The sequence below is a fragment of the Pelodiscus sinensis genome, chromosome 3 (assembly GCF_049634645.1).
Source record: "Pelodiscus sinensis isolate JC-2024 chromosome 3, ASM4963464v1, whole genome shotgun sequence".
NCBI lineage: Eukaryota > Metazoa > Chordata > Testudines > Trionychidae > Pelodiscus > Pelodiscus sinensis.
The window spans coordinates 91,054,773-91,076,405 of record NC_134713.1 but is presented as its reverse complement, the minus strand read 5'-3'; the positions used below and the strand labels follow the sequence as shown (position 1 = coordinate 91,076,405).

At 42.3% G+C, this 21,633-nt stretch overlaps 1 protein-coding gene across 7 annotated transcripts in view; it reads left to right on the top strand.

Annotated features, from left to right (window-relative positions):
- PTPRK (protein tyrosine phosphatase receptor type K) overlaps window positions 1–21,633 on the top strand; it is a 584,676-nt gene that overhangs the window by 474,382 nt on the left and 88,661 nt on the right. For all 7 annotated transcript variants that reach the window (XM_075924132.1, XM_075924131.1, XM_075924134.1 and 4 more), the window contains exons 9-11: window positions 1,205–1,314; window positions 2,496–2,697; window positions 12,929–13,034. In XM_075924132.1, coding sequence (XP_075780247.1) covers window positions 1,205–1,314; window positions 2,496–2,697; window positions 12,929–13,034 — 418 coding nt within the window. The remainder of the gene's footprint in view (window positions 1–1,204; window positions 1,315–2,495; window positions 2,698–12,928; window positions 13,035–21,633) is intronic.

Genomic DNA, 21,633 nt, shown 5'->3' with positions numbered 1-21,633 from the left:
GGTTAACTGGTAAGCATCACCCAATGAGGGTGATGGTTACCAGCTATGGGTTCCATCCCTATAGGGTCCACCATAGAAAGGGGCTGCACCAGTGATGGGACCTGGTGCAGGTAGGGGGCTGCTAAATATTAACATAATATTTAACTAGTTAACTAATTAAATGGGATTTTACATCCCTAGTACTGAGCTGTAAATTGGCATGTTTTAGTGATCAGATTTATACTACTGTTTGAAGAAATGTGAAGAAGTATCAGTGAAAAACTTAGTTTAAATAAATGTGGGGGTTTCTTGTGCTTTAAATTATGATTTAAATAAGTGATTTAAATCACCCTACCCTGCTACCTGCCTTTCAAAACATTCACTCTTAACTCCTGGCATGCTGTTGATGGTTAAAAAAAAACCCCATTTGCAAATGGGAGTCAACTAAGTACTCAGACCTACCATTGATGTGATTATTAGTTGTGATAAATCATAGTTCAGATAGTAGGACCTGAAGTGATACTTCAAAACTTATTTTACCATGATGGGATACTGCTTTACTGATTACATTGATATAAGAAACTTGGGTCATTTTATCTTAGGTCAGCTCAAAGTTTTGAACAGTATGGCACAGTTAACATTATTGTCCTGGGAAGTGGTAGAGGTGGTAGAATTGGTTTTTAATTAGGATTTTTAGTTTTTTAAAACAACAGTTTAGAAAGGGGGTAACTGACAACAAAGTTCCCCTGCATTTCTACCTTTCAGAAGATATCAGGAGGAGCAATATGACATGTACTTAATTATATTGTTATGGGCTTTTGATTTAGAAGGCTGGTTTTCAGCCAGTCTTCAAAATCCTTTTACTCAAGTATAGTCCTGGTCTTGAGAGAGCCTTATTATAATTAATGAGGTTCACTAAAAACTGAGGCTATGATGTGGGGTTTTTGTTTGTTTGTTTTTGTTTGAGATCCCTGTTTGCTTTGCAAGACTGAATTAATTTATTTTGCATGACATGTACGAAACAATTCAATCCCGACTGGGTGCATTCCCTGCATAGCTGGATAAGAGTACACCCTTACCTGTGCCTTTTTTCTGCAGTCAAAGGAATATTAATATTTAGGGATTGCATCAAGTCTAGTATATTACTGATGTTCATTTTATTTCCCCCCAACACACTCTCTCACTGGATTTCTTTTTTTTTTTTTTAAATCCATTTTATTTGCAGTGCCTGGCCCTGTACCTGCAAAATCACTGAAAGGGACTCCATTTGAAGATAAGATCTTCCTGAACTGGAAAGAACCTTTGGATCCAAATGGCATCATTACACAGTACGAGGTAATAGAACATCTAGGAGGCTTAGGGTGACCTGACATCCCAATACGCAACCATACACCATCACCACCACCCCCAAAACAAAAAGTGCCCCAGTGTTTCACATTCTCTCTTTGATCACCCTAAGGAGATTGGAGAGTGAGGGGGGAGGGGGAAGGAGGAGGTAATCACTTTATGTGCTTATGGTTTGCATAATGGTTTTCTTCACTTAGCTATTACTCTTCTTCATAGAATTATTGTGGTGATTAGAATTTGAGTCATAATGCATAATGGGATTGGTTGGCCTTGTCAAGAAGCATTGCTGTGTGGCTCTCATATGTGATGGAATCCATGAGTAAGGGGAAACACTCATTTTAAATCTTGTATTATCAATAAGCAGCTTTCCAAAACTGTGATTTAGTAGAGACCTGAGGAATCTCATTTGGGGAAAGAGAAGGGCGGGCGCGCGCGCGCACACACACACACACACACACACACACACACACACACACTCTCTGTGGTGTGAAGAGGATTATTAGTAGTGAAATTGACTTATCTAGGCTTTGCGGTAACTTTGACTGCCCTCCCTTCAAGGAAGACAGCACGCGAATTCTAGAATGGTTCTTTTTATGACTTGGTGTGTGAGCCCTTGAAAAAAACATAAATACACAGGGAATGCGGGCACTTTCAAAATGTGCAGACTCTGGAGAAGAGTCTGTTTTCTGCCCTTTTTTTAAAAACTGGTAGTGAGAGAAATTCAGCAGTATTAGTAAGTCTGTATCTTCAAAATACTTGAATATCTAGTGTGTGCAGGCTCTGCACTATGCTAATGAAATTCTTGACTGTATTATTCCTGGGTTTGAATATCTTAGCATGATTATAGGCATTGTTTGCATGCAACTGTTGGAAGAGGTATAGAACACATGCTCCCTTCGAGCTTATATGTATCAAGAGTGTACGGATAGAAGGGGAAGGGTATACATTGTGGTAAAGATGAGTGAAACAGACTCTTTAATACAGGAGTAAAACCGATTGTACTTTAATACCAATCAATAAAATAATTTTTAGCAAATACTGTATTCTCAAGATGTCTACTGCCATATATCTGCATGTTATCTATCTCCTTTACAATAAGAAAAGAGATAAAATTCTGCCCATGTCTGCCAAAAATTCTAACATAATTTTAATAATAATCATTTTAACAGGTCAGCTATAGCAGTATAAGATCATTTGATCCTGCTGTCCTAGTGGCAGGACCCCCACAGACTGTGTCAAAAGTTTGGAACAGTACGCACCATGTGTTTTCACATCTGCACCCTGGTACTACCTACCAATTCTTTATACGAGCCAGCACGATCAAAGGGTTTGGACCAGCAACCACAATCAATGTAACAACTAACATTTCAGGTAACTGAAAAAAGAAAAGGCATTCACTTACTAAATTGTTTTACACAGTATGTTTTTAAAGATATGGAAAATAAGGGGGAAAACAAATGACCATGCACTCCACCCATTCAAAGCAGTTCAGCTTGACTAGAAATGTTTTGGGTATAGTCTCTAAATCCTGCTATAAGTCCAAGGGTCTGCAGGCACATTAAAAGAAAATTATGCACCTCTAATTTTTAAATTTTAAATTTTAAATGTTATGCTTTCTATCCAGGAGTTTGAGTGCTTTGCAAACCTTAAGTAATTAACCCTCAGTCGGGATGAGAGACGGCTGGGACATTACCAATCCAACATTCAATGAAGGTGCTAACAGCTCTTTGTGTAGATTCTTGCATTAGTAGCCTCCCTATCAATTTAATTTGATCCTTATCTGCTTCATTTTAACTATCCAATCTTTAGGTCCTTACTGATCTGCCTTCCTGTTTTCCCTTTGATATTTTCATACCTCTGCTCCTTGTTTCCTGACCCCCTTCTTCCCCCCCCCCCTTTCCTTTCTTCTCTATTTATTTTGGGTCTGCATGTCCTAAACTCATAACCCCAGTCATCTGAAGAAATGGGCTGTGCCCACAAAACTCATGATACCGTCTATATGTTTTGTTAGTCTATAAAGTGCTACCAAACCAGTTTTTGTTTTTTAAGTTATTCTGTACAGACTAACTCGGCTACCCACTTAAGTGTTTTATGAGTTAAGTATTGCACTAGTTTTGCAGATCAGGAAAGTGAAGTGCAGAGAAATTAAGGACTTACCCACAGCAGTATTCCCTCTAAGATTTTCCATCCATGAGCAGAGTGAGTTTTGTCTTGTGCACCAATATTGAGGTCGTGTACACTTGTTCAGATGTGTGCCACCTATATATATATAATATTTTAAATGTTGTGGAAGAAAGAATACTAAAACAGCCCTTTCCCAGTCAACAAATAAAAAATAAAAGGAGCTGTTAAATCAGAACTTTCATCCACGTATCCTTCTTATTATGGCTGACTCTAAATACTAATGTACTGTATTTGCCCTGCAATCTACTTATTGACCACCCCTGCACTATGTGATTTGTCACCACATACAACATGGAAGGCCTTACAGTCATTCTGAAGGAAATGGGTGCTTCCTAACAAATGAGCCTGTAAATAATGAATTGTGGTTGCAGCAGGTACAAAAACAATCCCATTTAAATTGTTTAACTATAAAAAATATATAGTTAATATTCAGATAGCTGAAACATGGAAGGAAAATACAGAAGTTAACAAAGTCAAGGCTAAAAGAGATCTCAGCTGGAAAAAAAAAACAATCTTGTCCAAAGCTTAAATATGAAAATGAATAGCAATTTAGAAATGTTAGCAACTTAAACAAGTAATTTGTTCATAACTTGCAATTTACAGACATGCCCCCCAAGCTCTTTGAAAGTCTAAAATCATTTTAAAAACAAAAAAGTTCAAAACTTCAGCTAGTAAAAGGTAATCCAAGAAAGTTTTAAATGTTTAGTCTCTCATAATAAACATAGCAAAGAACCTCCAATTTAAAAAAAAAATAAGTTAACAATTTTATATATATATATATATATATATATATATATATATATATATATATATATATAAATAAAATTATCAGCTTTTTAAAAAAAAATCCACTAAAATCCATTCAGATATTTTATTCAAGGTTGCAAAACTGACAGCTACCGTTTATCTGGCAACGAACATCTACTGACAGCCTTAACTTCGTTAGTTTACTCTTCAATTGTCCTAATGCTTTCGCAATGTTTAAGTATTTTGTTTACATTAAGTGATTAACATTAAACATAAAAAGAGAAACTCAACATAAACATCCTAAATCCGTTTGTCAATAATAAAGCAACTAAAAGAATACAAATTATCATTAAAATAAAAATTTAAAAATAATTATAGGCATTCCTATAAAATACAAAAAATAGTGCTTCTTAATTAAAATATTTTAAAAGCTCAAAAAAGGGCACCTGCTGGGTAGTTTAAAAATAAAAACCCACTTAGCATGCATACACACACAAAATCAATACGAAACAATAAAGCCCAACTATTAAACTCCTGTTCAAAACAGGGATGTGAATGGTTAACATCACCCGTATTGGGTGATGCTTACTACTTATGGTCAACCGATGGGCTGCTCCAGCTCTGTAGGGTCTGGTGTACCACAGGCAGGGATGCTCCATCCTGGCAGAATCAGCCCCAACTTGTGACCACGAGAGCAGCTGCCATCCATCTGGCTCTAGCCCTGACCACTGGAGCAGCCACTGCCCAACACACACCTCCAGTTCTGACCCCGGCTGGGATCACCACTGCCCGCCATGTGGCTTCAACTCTGGCCCTGGCCAGGGATGCTGGAGCAGCCACCACCTGACACGTGACTCTGGCTCTGGCCACCACTGCCCGCGACCTCATTTTTCTTAGCCCTCACCTGTTGTTTTCGTTAGCTTGTTGGGTTTCATTAACCCTCTCAGGGTAAGTGTGGAGTGAGCACACAATCACTGTCTCATTCTACTAGTGATGTCTAGAAATGTTTCCAAAGCAGGGGGATCAAAGTTTTCCAAGTCTTACTCTAAATCTGTGTGCGAAGTCCTCCTCACACTCCACCCTTATCATCCTGCTTTCAAATGCACACAAGTGAGAATAGTTAGAGGCAATTAAAAGCCTTACATAAAAGAATTGCGTACCCTGTTCCAGTTTACAAGTTAGAAGAGTCAGGATGGTGTTAAACTAATAGGAAAAAGGGAAGGTAAAAGAGAAAGATTTGATTTTGTGCAGTATTCATCGTGGTGAGAAAAAAAATTAATTGAGAAACTAAAAGACATGAAGAGAAGAAATTATTGAATTGCCTGTGTACTAATGTGAGGAGCCTGGGTAACAAACTAGAAAAATTGGAATGGCTCATTTATGAGCATAAATTCATTCTAGTTCATACTACTGAAACTGGTGTGATGACTTGCACAACTGGAACATTAAAATCAATAGCTATAATCTATTTAGGAAGAATTGAATGGTCAAAAGAAGGAGGGAGAGTGACATTCTGTCAAAAATGGCACTGCCTGTTTCAGAGTCGCTGATAGGTCAGATTAAAATTATCTTGGATGCTAGTGGATCAGTGTCTTCAATCTCTTAAGAGATAATTCAGAAAATCGGGGCAGTAGTCAGAGTCTTCTACAGAGTTCCTTACACGTCTGTCTCTAATAAGCAGGGGGGCAATTGAGTGATCATGGCAGACTTCAATTTGAATGACATATGCTAGTGGTCGCATGCTGCCAGTACTAAAATAGCCTTGGAATTTCTTGAATATATTGGAGATTACAATTTTGTAACTCAAAATGTGTTGCAGCCAGCATGGGGGAATTCTGTATTAGACCTGTACTAGCAGGTAAAGAGAAACTAATCACAGAACTAGAAGTTAATGGTAGCATATATATGGTGTATATGTTCACTCACACATAAATACAGCCATTTTACAAAGCTGAAAACAACTGAGCGCCAAATCTGCAGCTGATATGGGACTCCATAATGAAATTGAGGGAGAGTAACATTATAGACAAACATGAGTTTCTGGAAAATGGATCCTGTCAAACTAACTTGGTATCTTTTTTTCATGAGCTTGCAACTGTCGTTGATAAACATTTTGGCATTGACGAAATATACTTGGACTTATGTGAGGCATGTGACTTGGTAGGATGTAACATTTTGATTAAAAAACTAGAACAATATAAAATTAACATTGTACACATTACATCAGTTAAAATTTGGCTGAGAAATCTCAGAAAGTAACTTTAAGCAGGAAATCATCATCTAGCACATTGGTTTACAGTTGACAAACCACGCGGATTGGTTTGTGGCTGTTTTTATCAATGACCTGAAAGAAAACAAACAAAAAATGATCCATGATAAAGTTTGCAGATGACTTACAAATTGGTTAAGTGGTAAATAATGAAAAGGACAGGACTTTCATCCAGAGTAACCCAGCTGGCTTAGTAAACAGTATGGTTTTAATATGGCTAAATGTATGAAAACAAAGACTGTAGGCCATACTTGCAGGATGACAGAATTTAACCTGGGAAGCAGTGCCTTTGAAAAACATAGTAATAGAAATGTAGCCGTGTTAGTCTGGTGTAGCTGAAGCAAAATACATGACTATGTAGCACTTGAAAGACTAACAAGATGGTTTATTAGATGATGAGCTTTCGTGGACCAGACCCACTTCCTCAGATCAAGTAGTGGAAGAAAATAGTCACAACCATATATACCAAAGGATACAATTTAAAAAAATGAACACATATGAAAAGGACAAATCACATTGCAGAACAGGAGGAGGATGCAGGGGGGGGGGGAGGAAGGAAGGTAAGTGTCTGTGAATTAATTATATTAGAGGTGGGGAGAGTTAGATATCTGTGAGCTAATGGTATTAGAGGTGATAATTGGGGAAGCTATCTTGGTAATGGGTAAGATAGTTCGAGTCTTTGTTCATTCCTTCTCGGAGAGTGTCAAAGTTTAACATGAATGACAGGTCAGAGGATTCCCTTTCAAGTGCAGATGTAAAAGGTCTTTGTAGCAGAATGCAGGTGGTTAAGTCATTGAGAGAGTGTCCTTTCTGGTTGAAATGGCAAGAAATTGTTTTTTCTTTGTGATCTTGTCTGATATCTGTTTTGTGTGCATTAATCCTTTGGCGAAGTGTCTGAGATGTTTGTCCAATGTCCGTAGCAGACGGACACTTTCGGCACATGATAGCATAAATTATATTTCTGGATGCGCAGGAATGTGTGTTCTTGATCTTATAACTCACTTGGTTAGGTCCAATAATGGTATCAGCAGAATGAATATGTGGACAACCCCTGGCAACGGGGTTTGTTGCAAGGGAAGGTACCAGGGTTGGTAGGAGAACAGCTCCTCTCCTCTGGCCCCGCAGCAGGTAGCTGCTGCAGCTAGGGGACAGGAGTGCTCTTCCAGCCACAGCAGCTTCATGTGTGGGAGCTTGCATGTCACCTTCACTTCTGTGATTCCTTCAGAGCTGGATGGCCGGAGAGTGGCAGTGTTGGCTGGGTGACCAGCTCTAAAGGCAGTGCCGCAGCAGCAGCACAGAAGTAAGGGTGGTAATACCATCCCATAGCATCCTTGCTTCTGCACTGTTGCAGGCGGCAGTTCTGGCTTTAGAGCTGGGATCCAGGCCAGCAGACAAGCTCTGAAGGCAGCGGTGCCTCTAGCAGCAGGACAGACCAAAGAGTAGCCTAAATTACAGCACCGTAAAATTTCAAATTTAAAAATTACAATTTATGATTTTCAAATCCTGTTCAATTTGGAAAAGAGAAGACTGAGAGAGGACATGATCGCAGTTTTCAAATACCTAAAAGGATGATAGGAGGAGGAGGGAGAAAAATTGTCCACTTTTTATGGGTGTGGCCAAGGTTCCCCTCAGTCTCATAAAGTTTGTTTACAGCCACCAGCCCTGGTTCTCAGTGTTCTGTAGCTCTAATTTGCCCCTAAATGTCTTCCAAGAACCCTGTAAGAAGTAGAAGTGTTGGTAATGCTGCCAGACAATACAGTAAACTTCCGATAATCCGGCAACTTTAGGACCCAGGGGGTGCCGGATTATCAGATATGCCGGACTATCAGAAGGGGGGGCTATGAGGGGTCTGGGGTGGGGTGGGGGGATGCTACCCCAGACCCCCTCATAGCCCCCCCCTTCTGATAGTCCGGCTCTGCCCCAGGAGTCCCTGATTCAGCCGCTGCTGGTTAGTTACAGCAGCTGCTGAATCGGGACACCTGGGGCAGAGCAGCTGGAAGGCTGCTGGGTTGGTCCCACAGCACCTAGGAGCGGCGCTACTGGATCAACCTGGCAGCGCCCCAGCTGCTCTGCCCCAGGTGTCCGCAAGTCAGCCGCTGATGATACTGACCAGCGGCTGATTCCAGGAAGCCCGAGATAGCTGCTCTGCCCGGGTATGTCTACACTACAAAGTTAATTCGAACTAACAGACATTAGTTCGAATTAACTTTGATAGGCGCTACACTAGCGCTCCGCTAGTTCGAACTTAATTCGAACTAGCGGAGCGCTTAGTTCGAACTAGATAAACCTCATTTTACGAGGACTAATGCCTAGTTCGAACTTACTAGTTCAAACTAAGGGCTGTGTAGCCCTTTAGTTCGAACTAATGGGAAGCTAGCCCTTCCCAGGTTCCCCCTGGTGGCCTCTCTGGGCACAACCAGGAAAACTCCTCTCCTCTCCCCCAGCCCCGGGCCCTTAAAGGGGTAGATTCTGGCCAGACGGCACTTTGCAGAAACAACCCTGCCAGCAGTCTGTGCCCCTGACCCAGTGGCCGCAGGATGAGCCAGGCAGCCAGTGGCAGTGACGTGTCCCCCGCCCAGTCCCTCAGGAGCCAGCCAGGGGCTGTAGACGGCACGCGGCCTCCTGGACTAGTGCGGAGGTCATGGACCTCATTGAGGTTTGGGGGCAGGCCCCCAATCTCCATGATCTCCGCACTAGGAGGGAACGCGGCTGTCTACGGCCGCATAGCAGCCGCCATGGCCTGAAAGGGACACAGGCGCACCCAGGAGCAGGTGTGCCTGAAAGTCAAGCAGCTGCGTCAGGCGTACGCCAGGGCCACCAGGGGTGGCGCCACAGCAGGGGTGGCCACCTGTCCCTACTTCTCTGCCCTCAACCGACTCTTGGGGGGCGGGGCGGTCCGTGCCAGCCCGGGGGACTGCGAGCCGGGGCCAGAGGGCCCTGACCCGGGCACACCGGAGGGGCCACCGCAGGATGTTCCAGCACTGGAGTCGGCAGGGTCGTCCAGGGAGACCGTACCGGGTAAGTAGTTTGAATTAAGTAGTTCGGGGGGGGAGGGGGGGAGGCGGGGGGGAGACCAGAGACCACGCGCGTGGGCCATGCCTTCTACGGATCACGCAGACACCTGTGCACGTGCGAGCACATGCCATGCAACCCTTGGGCAGGTGGCTCCAGCTGCGTGACACCCAGGGCCATGGCCCAATAGGCACATGCTTGTGCAAAGAGACCTGACATGCTCCCGACCCCGGGGCGGGACCCAGAAGGATGCTTTCCCTTCACATGTCCCCTCTACACGGAGGCAGGGGACATCTCCCCCTCCCCCCCGCTGCCTTGGTCACACTATAGATGGCACAGGGACATGGGTGCGGTCTTGGGGCAGCTCCCAGTCCCGGGGAGAGCCAGACATCGTGACCATGGCCTCTGTACAAGCACAGCGGCCCTGACGGTGCAGGGCATGGTCGCCCAAACGTCGCGGGGGGGGAGGGAGGGGAAGCGGGCTGGGCATCATCCTCTGCGTCCCTAGGGAGAACTGACCACTTCTCTTCTTTCTCTACAGCTGCACCAGCTGCTCGTGCAGGACGCACCACCCTACCCGGGACATGCTCCCGCACCCGCGGCCTGCTCTGGACCACCACCACGGAGCAGGAGTACTGGGACCAGCACCTGGGGGCCCTGCGAGCCATGCACCGCACACTGGAGGCCTGGATGCTGGCAGACCTCCAGCTCCGCCAGGAGCAGCTGGCTGAGGTCCGAGGGCTGAGCACAAACCTGCAGGTCCTGCTGCAGAGCATGGTGCCCCGTGCCAGTCCTGCGCCTGCTGCCCCCCCAACTGCTGTCCCTCCTCCCACTCCTGCCCCCCCTCTTCCTCCTCAACCCCCACACCCTCTTCCTCAATGTCCACACCCCCCACCTCAACTTCCGCACCCTCCACCCCATCCCCCCGGGGACACCGAGGCCCCCTCCCTCACTGTGCTGGGAGGCGGTTGGCCCGGCGAGACCCCCACCCCTGATCCCTAAGTTTCCCCACCCCCTCCTTTCCCTTGCTTCCCCCTTCCAGCTCCCTCCTCCTAGTTTCCCCCTCCCCTCTCCCACGCTCTCTCTTCCCCTCTCCCACCTCCTTTTCCCAGTCTCCCTGAGTTTTGTGGAATAAAGAGAGTTTCTATTTTTGAACACATGTGTCCTTTATTTTGTATATCAGGAAGGGGGGTTAAGGAGGGGTAAGTGGAAGGAGGTGATGGAGGAATGGGGTACGAGCCCCCGATGGGGAGGACTGGGGTGGCTCTGTGGGCTCCTCGGGGTGGAAGCTCTCCTGCAGCCCCCCAATTGACCCACCCACTCCCGGATGGCAGCCTGCGCAAGTGCAGCCGGGCTGATGGCCGAGTGCTGTGATGTGCCCAGTGTGGGCACTCAGGGCACTCCAAGCCAGGACTGCTTTGCAAGCGGGGCACCCCTGAGAACTGTCTGTCCGGGGTGGGGGTCGGGTCCCTTTAAGCACAGCCCTCGGCTAGCCTGAGACAGCAGCTCCACGCTCTTAAGTCCTCATCTGATGCCCTGCCGGCACTGCTTCCGGCCAGCCTTAACCTCAGTTCAGGGTCCACTCAGTGTGGACATGCTAGTTCGAATTAGCAAAACGCTAATTCGAACTAGTTTTTAAGTCTAGATGCACTAATTCGAATTAGCTTAGTTCGAATTAACTAATTCGAACTAAGCTAGTTCGAATTAGTGCTGTAGTGTAGACATACTCCCCCTCCCCTCCCGATTTCCTGGAGTCAGCCGCTGGTCAGTTTCAACAGCAGCTGAATCGGGACACCTGGGACAGAGCAGCTGGGGCGCTGCCGGGTTGGTCTGGTAGCGCCAAACCTCGGCGCTGCGGGAACCAACCCGGCAGCACCCCAGCTGCTCTGTCCCAGGTGTACCCAAGTCAGCCGCTGCTGAAACTGGCCAGCGGCTGATTCCAGGAAGCTGGGGCAGAGCAGCTCTGCCTCTGGCTTCCTGGAGTCAGATGCTGGTCAATTTCAGCAACGGCTGAATTGGGGACAGCTTGGGTGCTGCCGGGTTGGTCCCGCAGCCCCGAGGGGCAGCACTACGGGACCTACCCAGCAGAACTCCAGCTGTTCTGCCCCTGGCTTCCCCGATGCAGCTGCTGGTCAGTTTTAGCAGCGGCTGAATCGGGGAAGCTGGGGGCAGAGCAGCTCCAATGGTCGGGCTGCCCGGAGCACTTCCGGGTTCCTGATGGTGCCGGACCGTCAGGAGTGCCGGACCATCAGATGCCGGACCATCGGAGTTTTACTGTATCAATCTCTGCAGGTTCTCTGATTCAGCACTGATCTGGTCCCAAGGATGCTGGACTAGAGAGATTCAACCTGTAGTTTCATTTCAATGTTGAGCCTTTTAATGGGCCATACAGCCATCTTTCAAAATAAGTTTTGAGAATTAAATAATGAATGCAACTTTATTTCTTCTTCTAAGTAGAATAATTAATCTACTGTATTCATTTGTCATACAATCCATCCTTCCTTGTCAGTCCTCCTTAGTCTATAGTAGTGATGGGAAGGAAGAAAGCCCAACCTACTCAATGGTGTACGTATACATTATATTTTCACTTAAAAGGTTTGACTTGAGAACCTTTCAACTACTCCCAATTCAATGCATTGCATGTCACCTCAGCCACGTTTTTCTGAGTGCCTGACTAGAAAATGGAGGTAACAGTTTCTCTTTAAAATACTCCCTCAAGGTGCACTGGCAGGTGATACTTCCAAGGAAAACTACTGCCTCCTCTCTTTGTCCAGCTGTGATCCTGGGCAGTGCTAGAAAAGTGGCAGAGGAGTTTTTAGCTACACTAGGCTGATTTAGAAGATGGGTTTTTTATCATCGTTCCAAATCTAGTAGCGTGTGGCTATTCTTCCTTGAAAGTAAACATGAAACTTGAAAGAATCCTAAAATATTGAGGCCAGGGAGGGAGAGAGATTTTTGAAGCTACTGGAGGCAGGGGCATGAAGATGGGTGGTTACAAAGGAAAAAGAAGGGGCTAAGGAGAGATTTACAGCCTTTCTGCTAGTTTTCCACAAAAGCCCAATAAACAACAATAAAATACTCAGGACGAATACATACATAGTCACCTTCTCCAGTCATTTCCACCCTTTGTCCTATAATGTCCCCATTACCTCAGGGACACTGAGATTTTTATGGGGTTTTTTTTATTACTGCTGGTGGTGTTGCAGATATGCAGTAGTGGGTGCCAAGCTGAAAAATAATCAAAAGGCTCCAGCAAGCCTGTGAAAATGTGACTTCGTGCAATTTTTGTGCAGGGCCAGAATCTAATGAAAAGTCACAATGCTTTAGCTAATTTGATTCTTGCTGCTTCTTTTTATTTTATTTTTTTTTTCCTCCTTGAACATTAATCAGCTCCCACTTTACCCGACTATGAAGGAGTTGACGCGTCCCTCAATGAAACTGCCACTACCATAACTGTACTGTTGAGACCAGCTCAAGCCAAAGGTGCTCCTATCAGGTATGTATTTAAAAAAACAATCAATCAAACAAACAAATGAGTTTCTGTAATAGATTGCATGGGGTCTAGCAGTTAAAGCAATTCATTCCTAAGTGATATTCATTTCACATTGCTGTCAAGAGTTTTGTTTTTCTTGGTTAGAGAAAGTCTACAAATAAACCTGTAGGTAATAAAAGTAAATTCTTGGGTGAGGGGATTAGATATTTATTACCTGAATCATCAACTCATATGTTCTGTTTCAAATAGCCCGCTAGCTATTTCAGAACAATTTCATTTCATTTCTTCTCTTGGTATCTGTGGAAGATGAGGTTTGTAAGTATTTGTTAGAACAGTGTTTCTCAACCTTTTTTTATAAAGTACCCCCTTTTAAATATATATATATATATATATATATATATATATATATATATATATATATATATATATATCCCCAGTAACTACAATTTTCAGACACACAAATGTTTTCTACCATTGCAACACATTTGCTTAAACAACTTAATCTTAGCCAGGTGGGCGATTTAAATTTTTGGGTGTAAAAAGTACAAACATAATAAAGCGTTGTAAAACTTAAAACAAAATGTTAGTTTTCTCCAAATTTCAGTTGTGTTGACATACCCCCAGATTTCTCTCAAGTACCAGTAAGGTACTTGTACCACTGATTGAGAAACACTGCGTTAGATCACAAATTTGAAAATAACACTACCTCTCCAGTATTTTATATCAGCTATCATATAATACGTTTCATAGCTATGATTGGAAAAATTGGAAGGTTGGAGGAAATAGGAGAATAATAGTAGTGCAAACTAACTTTGACCTTTTTTGTCTCCCAGAAGCGCTTATTAGAAATCATACTATACCTATTAAATTTTATTTGGGATGTCCCTTCAGCATATTTAAATATTCCATATCATATTAACTTTGGAGGGACCTTTTCCTGTTTGCTCCCAGTAGAAAGATAATTCTAAGTCTGTTGGCAAAGATTAATCTACATCCTGTTTTAATTTCTCATTGTTGATGGGAAATGCATGTTTGTTTTCTGTTTGTCAAAGACTTTTTTTACCAGTATTTTGGCTTGAATAGGACAGTACTTCATCCACGTTAAAGTACAGAAAATTATCTGTTTCTAAACACCTTTTTTATTCAAAGTAAAATGGTCTTGAGTAGCTTGGTACAATGTGATGAGTAGCTTAGAATGCATTGTGTTTAGATGTTTACATCTGTAGGCTTGGTCTCCATTTCAGTCTTTCAGATGCTTAGTTGCACAGCTAAACCAAATGTGAACTAACCTGTTTTCACTACTTCTCTTCACAGAGATGGAGAGTTTGTAATTCTAGAGTCTACTTATTAGTGTTATTGATTTGATATTAGGCACAGGAGGTAACTATTCAGATTCATTTATTTTTAATAATTATATCCATAAATAAACTACTAATGAAGAATGGTATTTTTTTTCTTGGGGTCCAAATTTCTTGGTCAAGGTATAGTCATGGTCCAGACACAAGAGAGAATAATTCTAAAAAAAATAACAATAATGATCAAGATAAGTGAATAACAAGATTTGAAGTACATTCAAAAGCATTTGGTGGTCTGGATTTGACTGCCCCTGCTAATAACCATTACAATTTCTGGATAGCAACTTGTGGCATACTTCAAGTGGTGGTCCCGATGTGTAGTTTATTGCAGGCATGTGAACGCTTTGTGACCCTGGTGTTGGAGAGTTCTGGCAAGTAGCATCCATTGTTCCGTGCCGTCTCCATTTCAGAACTGCCAGTGTCTACAGCTTCTCCTTTCTCTTTAGCTTCCTGTACTCAAACTTGTAAATATTTCAAAATTTGTTTGTTTTAGTTTTAGAGTTAGCATATATTTTAAATATAACTAGTAGCTAGGGAACTCCCTCCTGTTCCTGCTAATTCTTGATCAGTGATGACCTCTGGCACTGCCTGTGCTGCCTCAGGGAAGTGTATATGTTTACCTGGTGCAGTATTTATCACCACCTTCCTTGTTTTTACCCAGCATGTATTGTAATCCCATCTTAGAAAGCACCACATGGAAAAAGCTATGAGACTCCAGTCAGACCCAGGTTGGGGGACACCCTGTTACAGTGGCCAGAGTCATCAAGAAATGTGCCCCCTTATCATGAGAACTGTTTATGGAAGCCAGAGAAAATACACCAATGGATCGTCCATCAAAGTTTCAAGAAAACAGGGAATGTACTAACAAGTCCAAGAACAAATTTTTTCCCTCTAAGTCCGTTCTGAAGAGGATTGATTCCGCCACCATCCTGATCAAATCTGTGAAGTCTTTACTCCTTGCTCCCAAAGACTTAGGATATTCTGAGTCTCAGGGTCCCAAGAAAAATGCTTAAAATAGCAAGGCTCTGCTGGTATCAGACTTAGCTCCAGCAATAATGCCACCAGCAGTACCACCCTTTCTACATCAGTTTTGATGGTATGGGCAGATAGAGCCCTGCACACTCAAGAGAGAGCAAGGAGATAAACCATTCTGGAGGTCATCTTTGTTGTGCTAGATCTGGAATCTCCCCTGTTGTCTGACCTGTCCCTTGTCTAACCAGACCAGGACACACAGGTTTTGGGAGAAGTCTATCCGCGATCCCATCTCCTATTCATGACTTTCCTTCAATGAAACCCACAAGAGGAATCTAAGCTAATAGAGGAACTGTCATTGTTTCCTCTGAAGGAGATCAGTCTTCACCCCAAACCAAGATACCCTCTTAGGATTGATGGTTGCTCATGTGTTGGGGACATTCACAACCCACCTTCAATCCCTACTGCGCCTATGGAACCCATATTTGTGATACTTAAGGTCTGTGTGATCTTAATAGGATGTCAAACCTCTTTTCCAAAAGAGCAAGCAGAGGAACTCTGAGCACCAGATCCATTGGCCAGGGTGGTCCTGACAAAGGAATTCGCCTTATCTCCAGCTTCACTATCCCCTCCGTATAATCACAAGCAATTCCAGGAAGCCTTATGTTGGGTTAGGGGGGAGGTCCAGATCTCCTGCAGCCCTCAACATAGAATCATAGAATACTAGGACTGGAAGGGACCTCAAGAGGTCATTGAGTCCAGTCCCCTGCCCTCATGGCAGGACCAAATACTGTCTAGACCATCCCTGATAGACATTTATCTAACCTACTCTTAAATATCTCCACAGATGGAGATTCCACAACCTCCCTGGGCAATTTATTCCAGTATTTGTCTTCCCTGACAGTTAGGAACTTTTTCCTAATGTCCAAGCTAAACCTCCCTTGCTGCAGTTTAAGCCCATTGCTGCTTGTTCTATCCTCAGAGGCCAAGATGAACAAGTTTTCTCCCTCCTCCTTATGACACCCTTTTAGATTCCTGAAAACTGCTATCATGTCCCCCCTCAATCTTCTCTTTTCTAAACTAAACAAACCCAATTCTTTCAGCCTTCCTTCATAGGTCATGTTCTCTAGATCTTTAATCATTCTTGTTGCTCTTCTCTGGACCCTCTCCAATTTCTCCACATCCTTCTTGAAATGCGGTGCCCAGAACTGGACACAATACTGAGGCCTAACTAGCGCAGAGTAGAGTGGAAGAATGACTTCTCGTGTCTTGCTCACAACACACCTGTTAATGTGTGCATAGAGCATTCCTGGTAAATGAAGTCATATTGGTGCCAGCAAAGGTAGTATGGTATATACTGCCAACATGCACCTCAATCCCTAAGAAGGATTATTTTATCCCAGCTAATAGAGTGGAGTTTTCTATTGGCAAACCTCACACTGAACTCCACAGAAAGCTTGAGGAAGCTTCACTCAAGAGCCATCCCCTCCATTAAAGAGGCCAAAAGTTAGGACTTACTGAAAAGGAAGGTATTTACATATATTGGCTTCCAATTTAGAATACCAAACTAAGATATGATTTTCTAAGTTATTCAGAGTTCCTTTATTTTAAGAATAAATTACTTCAGCCGAACAGAATTCAGTTTCATGTTCTTGAGAGGGGGAAGTTGGTAGCCAGAACATCACTACAAACTGTGGTCAATGTCAGCTGCCATTATCATGCTCCAGCAATGAAGGCTATTCTGCTTTGAGGTTTCCCAGGCAAATCTGGAACAGCATGAAGGACTTGGTCTTTGAGACTTTTCAGTGAAAAGACTGATGGGGTCTTAGCATTCACTGAAGGACTGCAGGGCAACTCTCCACTCCTTGAATGTAAATAGATACACACATAAACATACCAGCCCTGAAGAAGAAAAACAGTAAACATCCCTATAAGCCTAGGTCTATTCCTCAGTTATTCCTGTATTCCTCAATTATTTTAGCATCAACAATCCTATAAACTATTTTATAAAGACAGAGGGTGCAAAATTCACCATACCCTGAACTTTCTGTGTCACCTGCATTGACTCAACATCACCAGTAGAAACTTTCGACAAGATTCTCAGAAGTAGTGATCCGCTATTTGATACCATTTCCACTGAAGCCTCACATAGCGTCTAGTGACCATCTATAATTTTTTTTCCACAACCGGAGTGAGATAACAATGGACCAGTGAGTGGTGGACATCGTTCCTTCAGGCTACACCATAGCATTTTTCTCTCTACTACCTTCATCATCCCTCTTCAGGGATCAGTCTTCTAAGACAGACTCTCCTCCTAGCAAGAGTGGTACCTAATCAATGCCCAGGAAAAATATTTCCTAGTTTCACCTCAACATTTTTTATTCAAAAGCTAGCATTATTAATAGTATCTTTGGAGTCAGACACATGATTCACAGCTCTCTAAATTAAAGAGTGGTGCTTTCATGTGGTGATTCCCTTTCCTCAAAGAGAATTCCTCAGGTTTTTAGTGGATCCTGGCCATTATAAATATAGGGGGTTTCCATTCACTCTGGCAAGTTCACCTCCAGTCTTCAGAAGAGTAGTGTGGTAGTAACTACACAGTTTAGATGTACTAAAATTCACTGTCTTTCTGTATTGAGATGTGACTGGCTGGCAGACACGCTTGGAAGCCCTTCCATCAACTTCACACCTGAAGAGGGACAGTTGAAAAAGTGAAACGAGGTGTGAAAGTGGAGATGTTGGGGAAAGGAAAAAGTGTGTGTGTGCACATGCATACAAAAATGTTTTTACTGTAATTATAGTTTTGAAAATCCATTAACTAATTTAAAAGGTTCTTAAAAATGTGAACTCCATGTGTATCATACATCTCTACCCATTCTGATAAAAAAAATCAATAAAAAGGTGAAGAGTGGAGTTATATGATAAACAATGTTGACTCCCAACAAAAGAAAACTTCTAAACTTACCACTTTTTATTTATATGCTGCAATTATGCAGCTGTGGTAACTTGAAAGAAAAGAGTGTGTAGTGAGAAGTCCAGAAACAAATACAGAGTTAAATCAAATCCACAAACTTGCGGTTGGTCAGACTTAGACATCCACTTCTACTGATCCACGCTTTTTTTTTAGCCCAGCTTTATAAGTCACATACCACCTTTATACCAGTGAGGATGATGCAGATTACATATTTAGAATATTGAAAGTTTAAGATAACTATTAGTCTGGTATTGTGTTGTTGTCTGGTAGCAGAACATTATTATTTTTTGACCAAGAGTTTTAAAATGTAGCTTCTAAGGATAGGCCGAGCAGGAAAGTTGTGTCCTTTCTTCATCATTGATGCAAAGGTCTGTACACAATACAGTTATGATCTCTACTTCCATACACAACACTATACCAAGATTGAAGAATGTCCAGCGCTATATGTATTTAACTGGAAGCACTTGGGACAAGCCCTTGAATGTCATTGTGACCATGAGATTGAATGCTTGACATGTTCAGGTTAATGTACACACATTCATTTTGGAAGACTCTAGAGGAGGGTGGAGGGAAATTAAGTTTTTATCATTTCATTTTGCCAGTGGGGAAACTGAGGAGTGAGTTTGCCTGGGGCAACAGAGCAAGTCAGAGAAATAATTGTGGTTAAATTGAGACCTTCTTAACTTCCTGTTTCTTTATTATTCTTCTCTCCCTTCCCTACCCCCCCTCCCCCGCCCCATTTCCTGTTTATTTTAAATATAAAGTTTTTTTGAATACATGCTTTAAAACACAACACTGTGCGAAACATTACCTTAGGCGGTACAGTGATGGGAATGTTTAAGAAACAGAATAATTATACATGATAGAGAGAGGTCTTAAATTAGAGCACTTGGTAAACTATTAACCATAAAGAACCAATGTATTCCTAGATGGCTTGTGGTAGATAGTTATAAATTAAAACAGAAAATAATTGTATGTGTAACACAAAATAGAACAACTAAAGATATGTCAGCATCTTTAGATAAACCCTAAAAGGGAATTAGTTTTCAGATTAGAAAGATACATAGTAATTTATAAGAGTCCATTAAGTCCTTTTTTTACACTGTAAAGGTACTGCGAGCCTCCCTTTTGTCCCAAACTTGGTATTTGCTGAACAAAAAAATTTCAGACATATGGTGTCCACACTTGAACCTTCAGGTGGGCTGAAACAGTACAAAATCCAGGTCCATCAATTTTATCTATGCTCTTACCATAGTGAGTGTTTCTCTTCACTGAAATTAAGCATGAGTGCAATAAAACGAGTATTCTCAAACCTGGAAAACCAGACCTGCAAGTGATGTGATATTTTTATTCCTTATTCCTGATCTAGAGTGCCTCTCCAAGAAATACTCCAGGCATTACATGGCTATCCATATCTGAAATATGCATATTGCTATCAGTTATATATCCCCAGCATCTTAATACAAAAGATAAATGTAAAATACTGAAATCCTGAATTGCTTCAATGCATTTCAGTGAACTTTACTACCAGTTTTAGTAAAGCTTCACTCAGCTTACATTGACCTTCTGTTTCCACCACAAGTATGTTTCACTGTCATAATGAGCATTACCAGGTAGATGTTAAAAGATTAACACCACTTCACTTGCTGCATCCTACCTATGTGCTTTAACTAAGCAGGGTAAGAGTTAAACTCTAGGTTCCCAGGCCCAAGGAGGACAGTGCTGCCTAGGTTATTGAGCAATCTGCTGTTCATTTTTCTTCTAAACCAGGCATCCACCAATGGTCAAGTGATAATTGTTTTTAATCACCTGTTTAATGTCCTCATTACTTTCAGTCAATAGAGGCCCATTGTTTATAGTATAACTCCACTGATTTTATAGTTATTTGCTTTAAAAAAAAGGACAAAACTACACTAAGACTAGATTTTACTATGCTCCTGTTTCTACCAGAGCCCTCAGAAAACAGTTGTTACTTAATCCAGTTCAGATCAACAGGTAGCTGTCTTAAAAAACTGTATGCTGTAGTAGTCACCACTATTATCATGAACCATGCTCATGTCATGCTGATCAAGTATTATATCATAATTGCTTGGGCTTTTATTGCTTCCAGAAGTTTTAAACCAAACTCTAGACAAAAAATACAGAAGGGGACGACACTGCATGATTCAGAATTTGTTACAAGACATGTAGTTTTTCATCATCAGACTGGTGTTTCAGATTATAGTCAGTAGCAGTTAAAAATGGCTACCTTTCAGTAGTACCTATGAAGTGATTGAAGTCTTTCAACAGTGCACCTTCAGATTTGATGCCATATGTATTACTACAAATCTATTTCAGACATTTTAGATATTTTAGAGGTGTTTTTAATTGGAAATATGTTTCTATCTATCTGGCTGTTTTCATTGTACCAGGAGTCCAACAATATGAGTTACATACAGAAATAATAAGCAAGTAATTACGGCTTAGATTAGTAATGAGCCAGATTTCCAGTATGCCTAGCAAGGGCCATCATTATAATTTAACCTGTTTAGCACACACTGAAGTAACAATATGTCTTGTCTACACTAGGCTTTTAAAATGGGTTAGGTAGCACCTGTTAAGTCAGAGTCAAGATACAGACCAAGTGTGGACAGTATTTATCCATACCTATTTAGTGATTAGTTTGTGGGGAAGGGGAGGGTTGAGGTCTGCTTGCAGAATAGCAAGCCTTGAGCTCCTTACTTGCACATACTGTAGTGTTTTGGGTTATTAGATCAGTTTGAGATAAGAAAAATGGTCTCTATATACCAAAGCTCCACAGAAGAGCCACACTGACCCTTTCTCTCTCAGGTCTCTCTCTGCTTACCTGCCCAGCTCTTAATGCCAACAATCACAGAGCTTTTGGGCACCAACAATCTACTCAGCAGCTTCTCAAACACCATCTCTCTCTTTAGAATACCTCTAATCCTGTTTAACCTGCACAAGGAGATGGAGAATATTGCCCTTTATTACTTCCAAACTTCCTTTCTTCTGCCTATTTATTAATTAATATGGCAAAAAACTTGGTTGTGAAGCAGATGGAGCTGCTACCCAAAAAAATGTTTCACTCACACCCTCAAAAGCAAGAAAATGAAAAGTTCAGTCTTCTAAACCATACATATCCCACAGTCTTCCACCAACTAGCCCATATCATGCCATTATTATATCTTTGCACCCCACACCAGAAAATGAAACCTTATGGATCTTCTCCTTACACTAAACTAAGTATCAGAGGGGTAGCTGTGTTAGTCTGAATTTGCAAGAACAACGAGAAGTCCTGTGC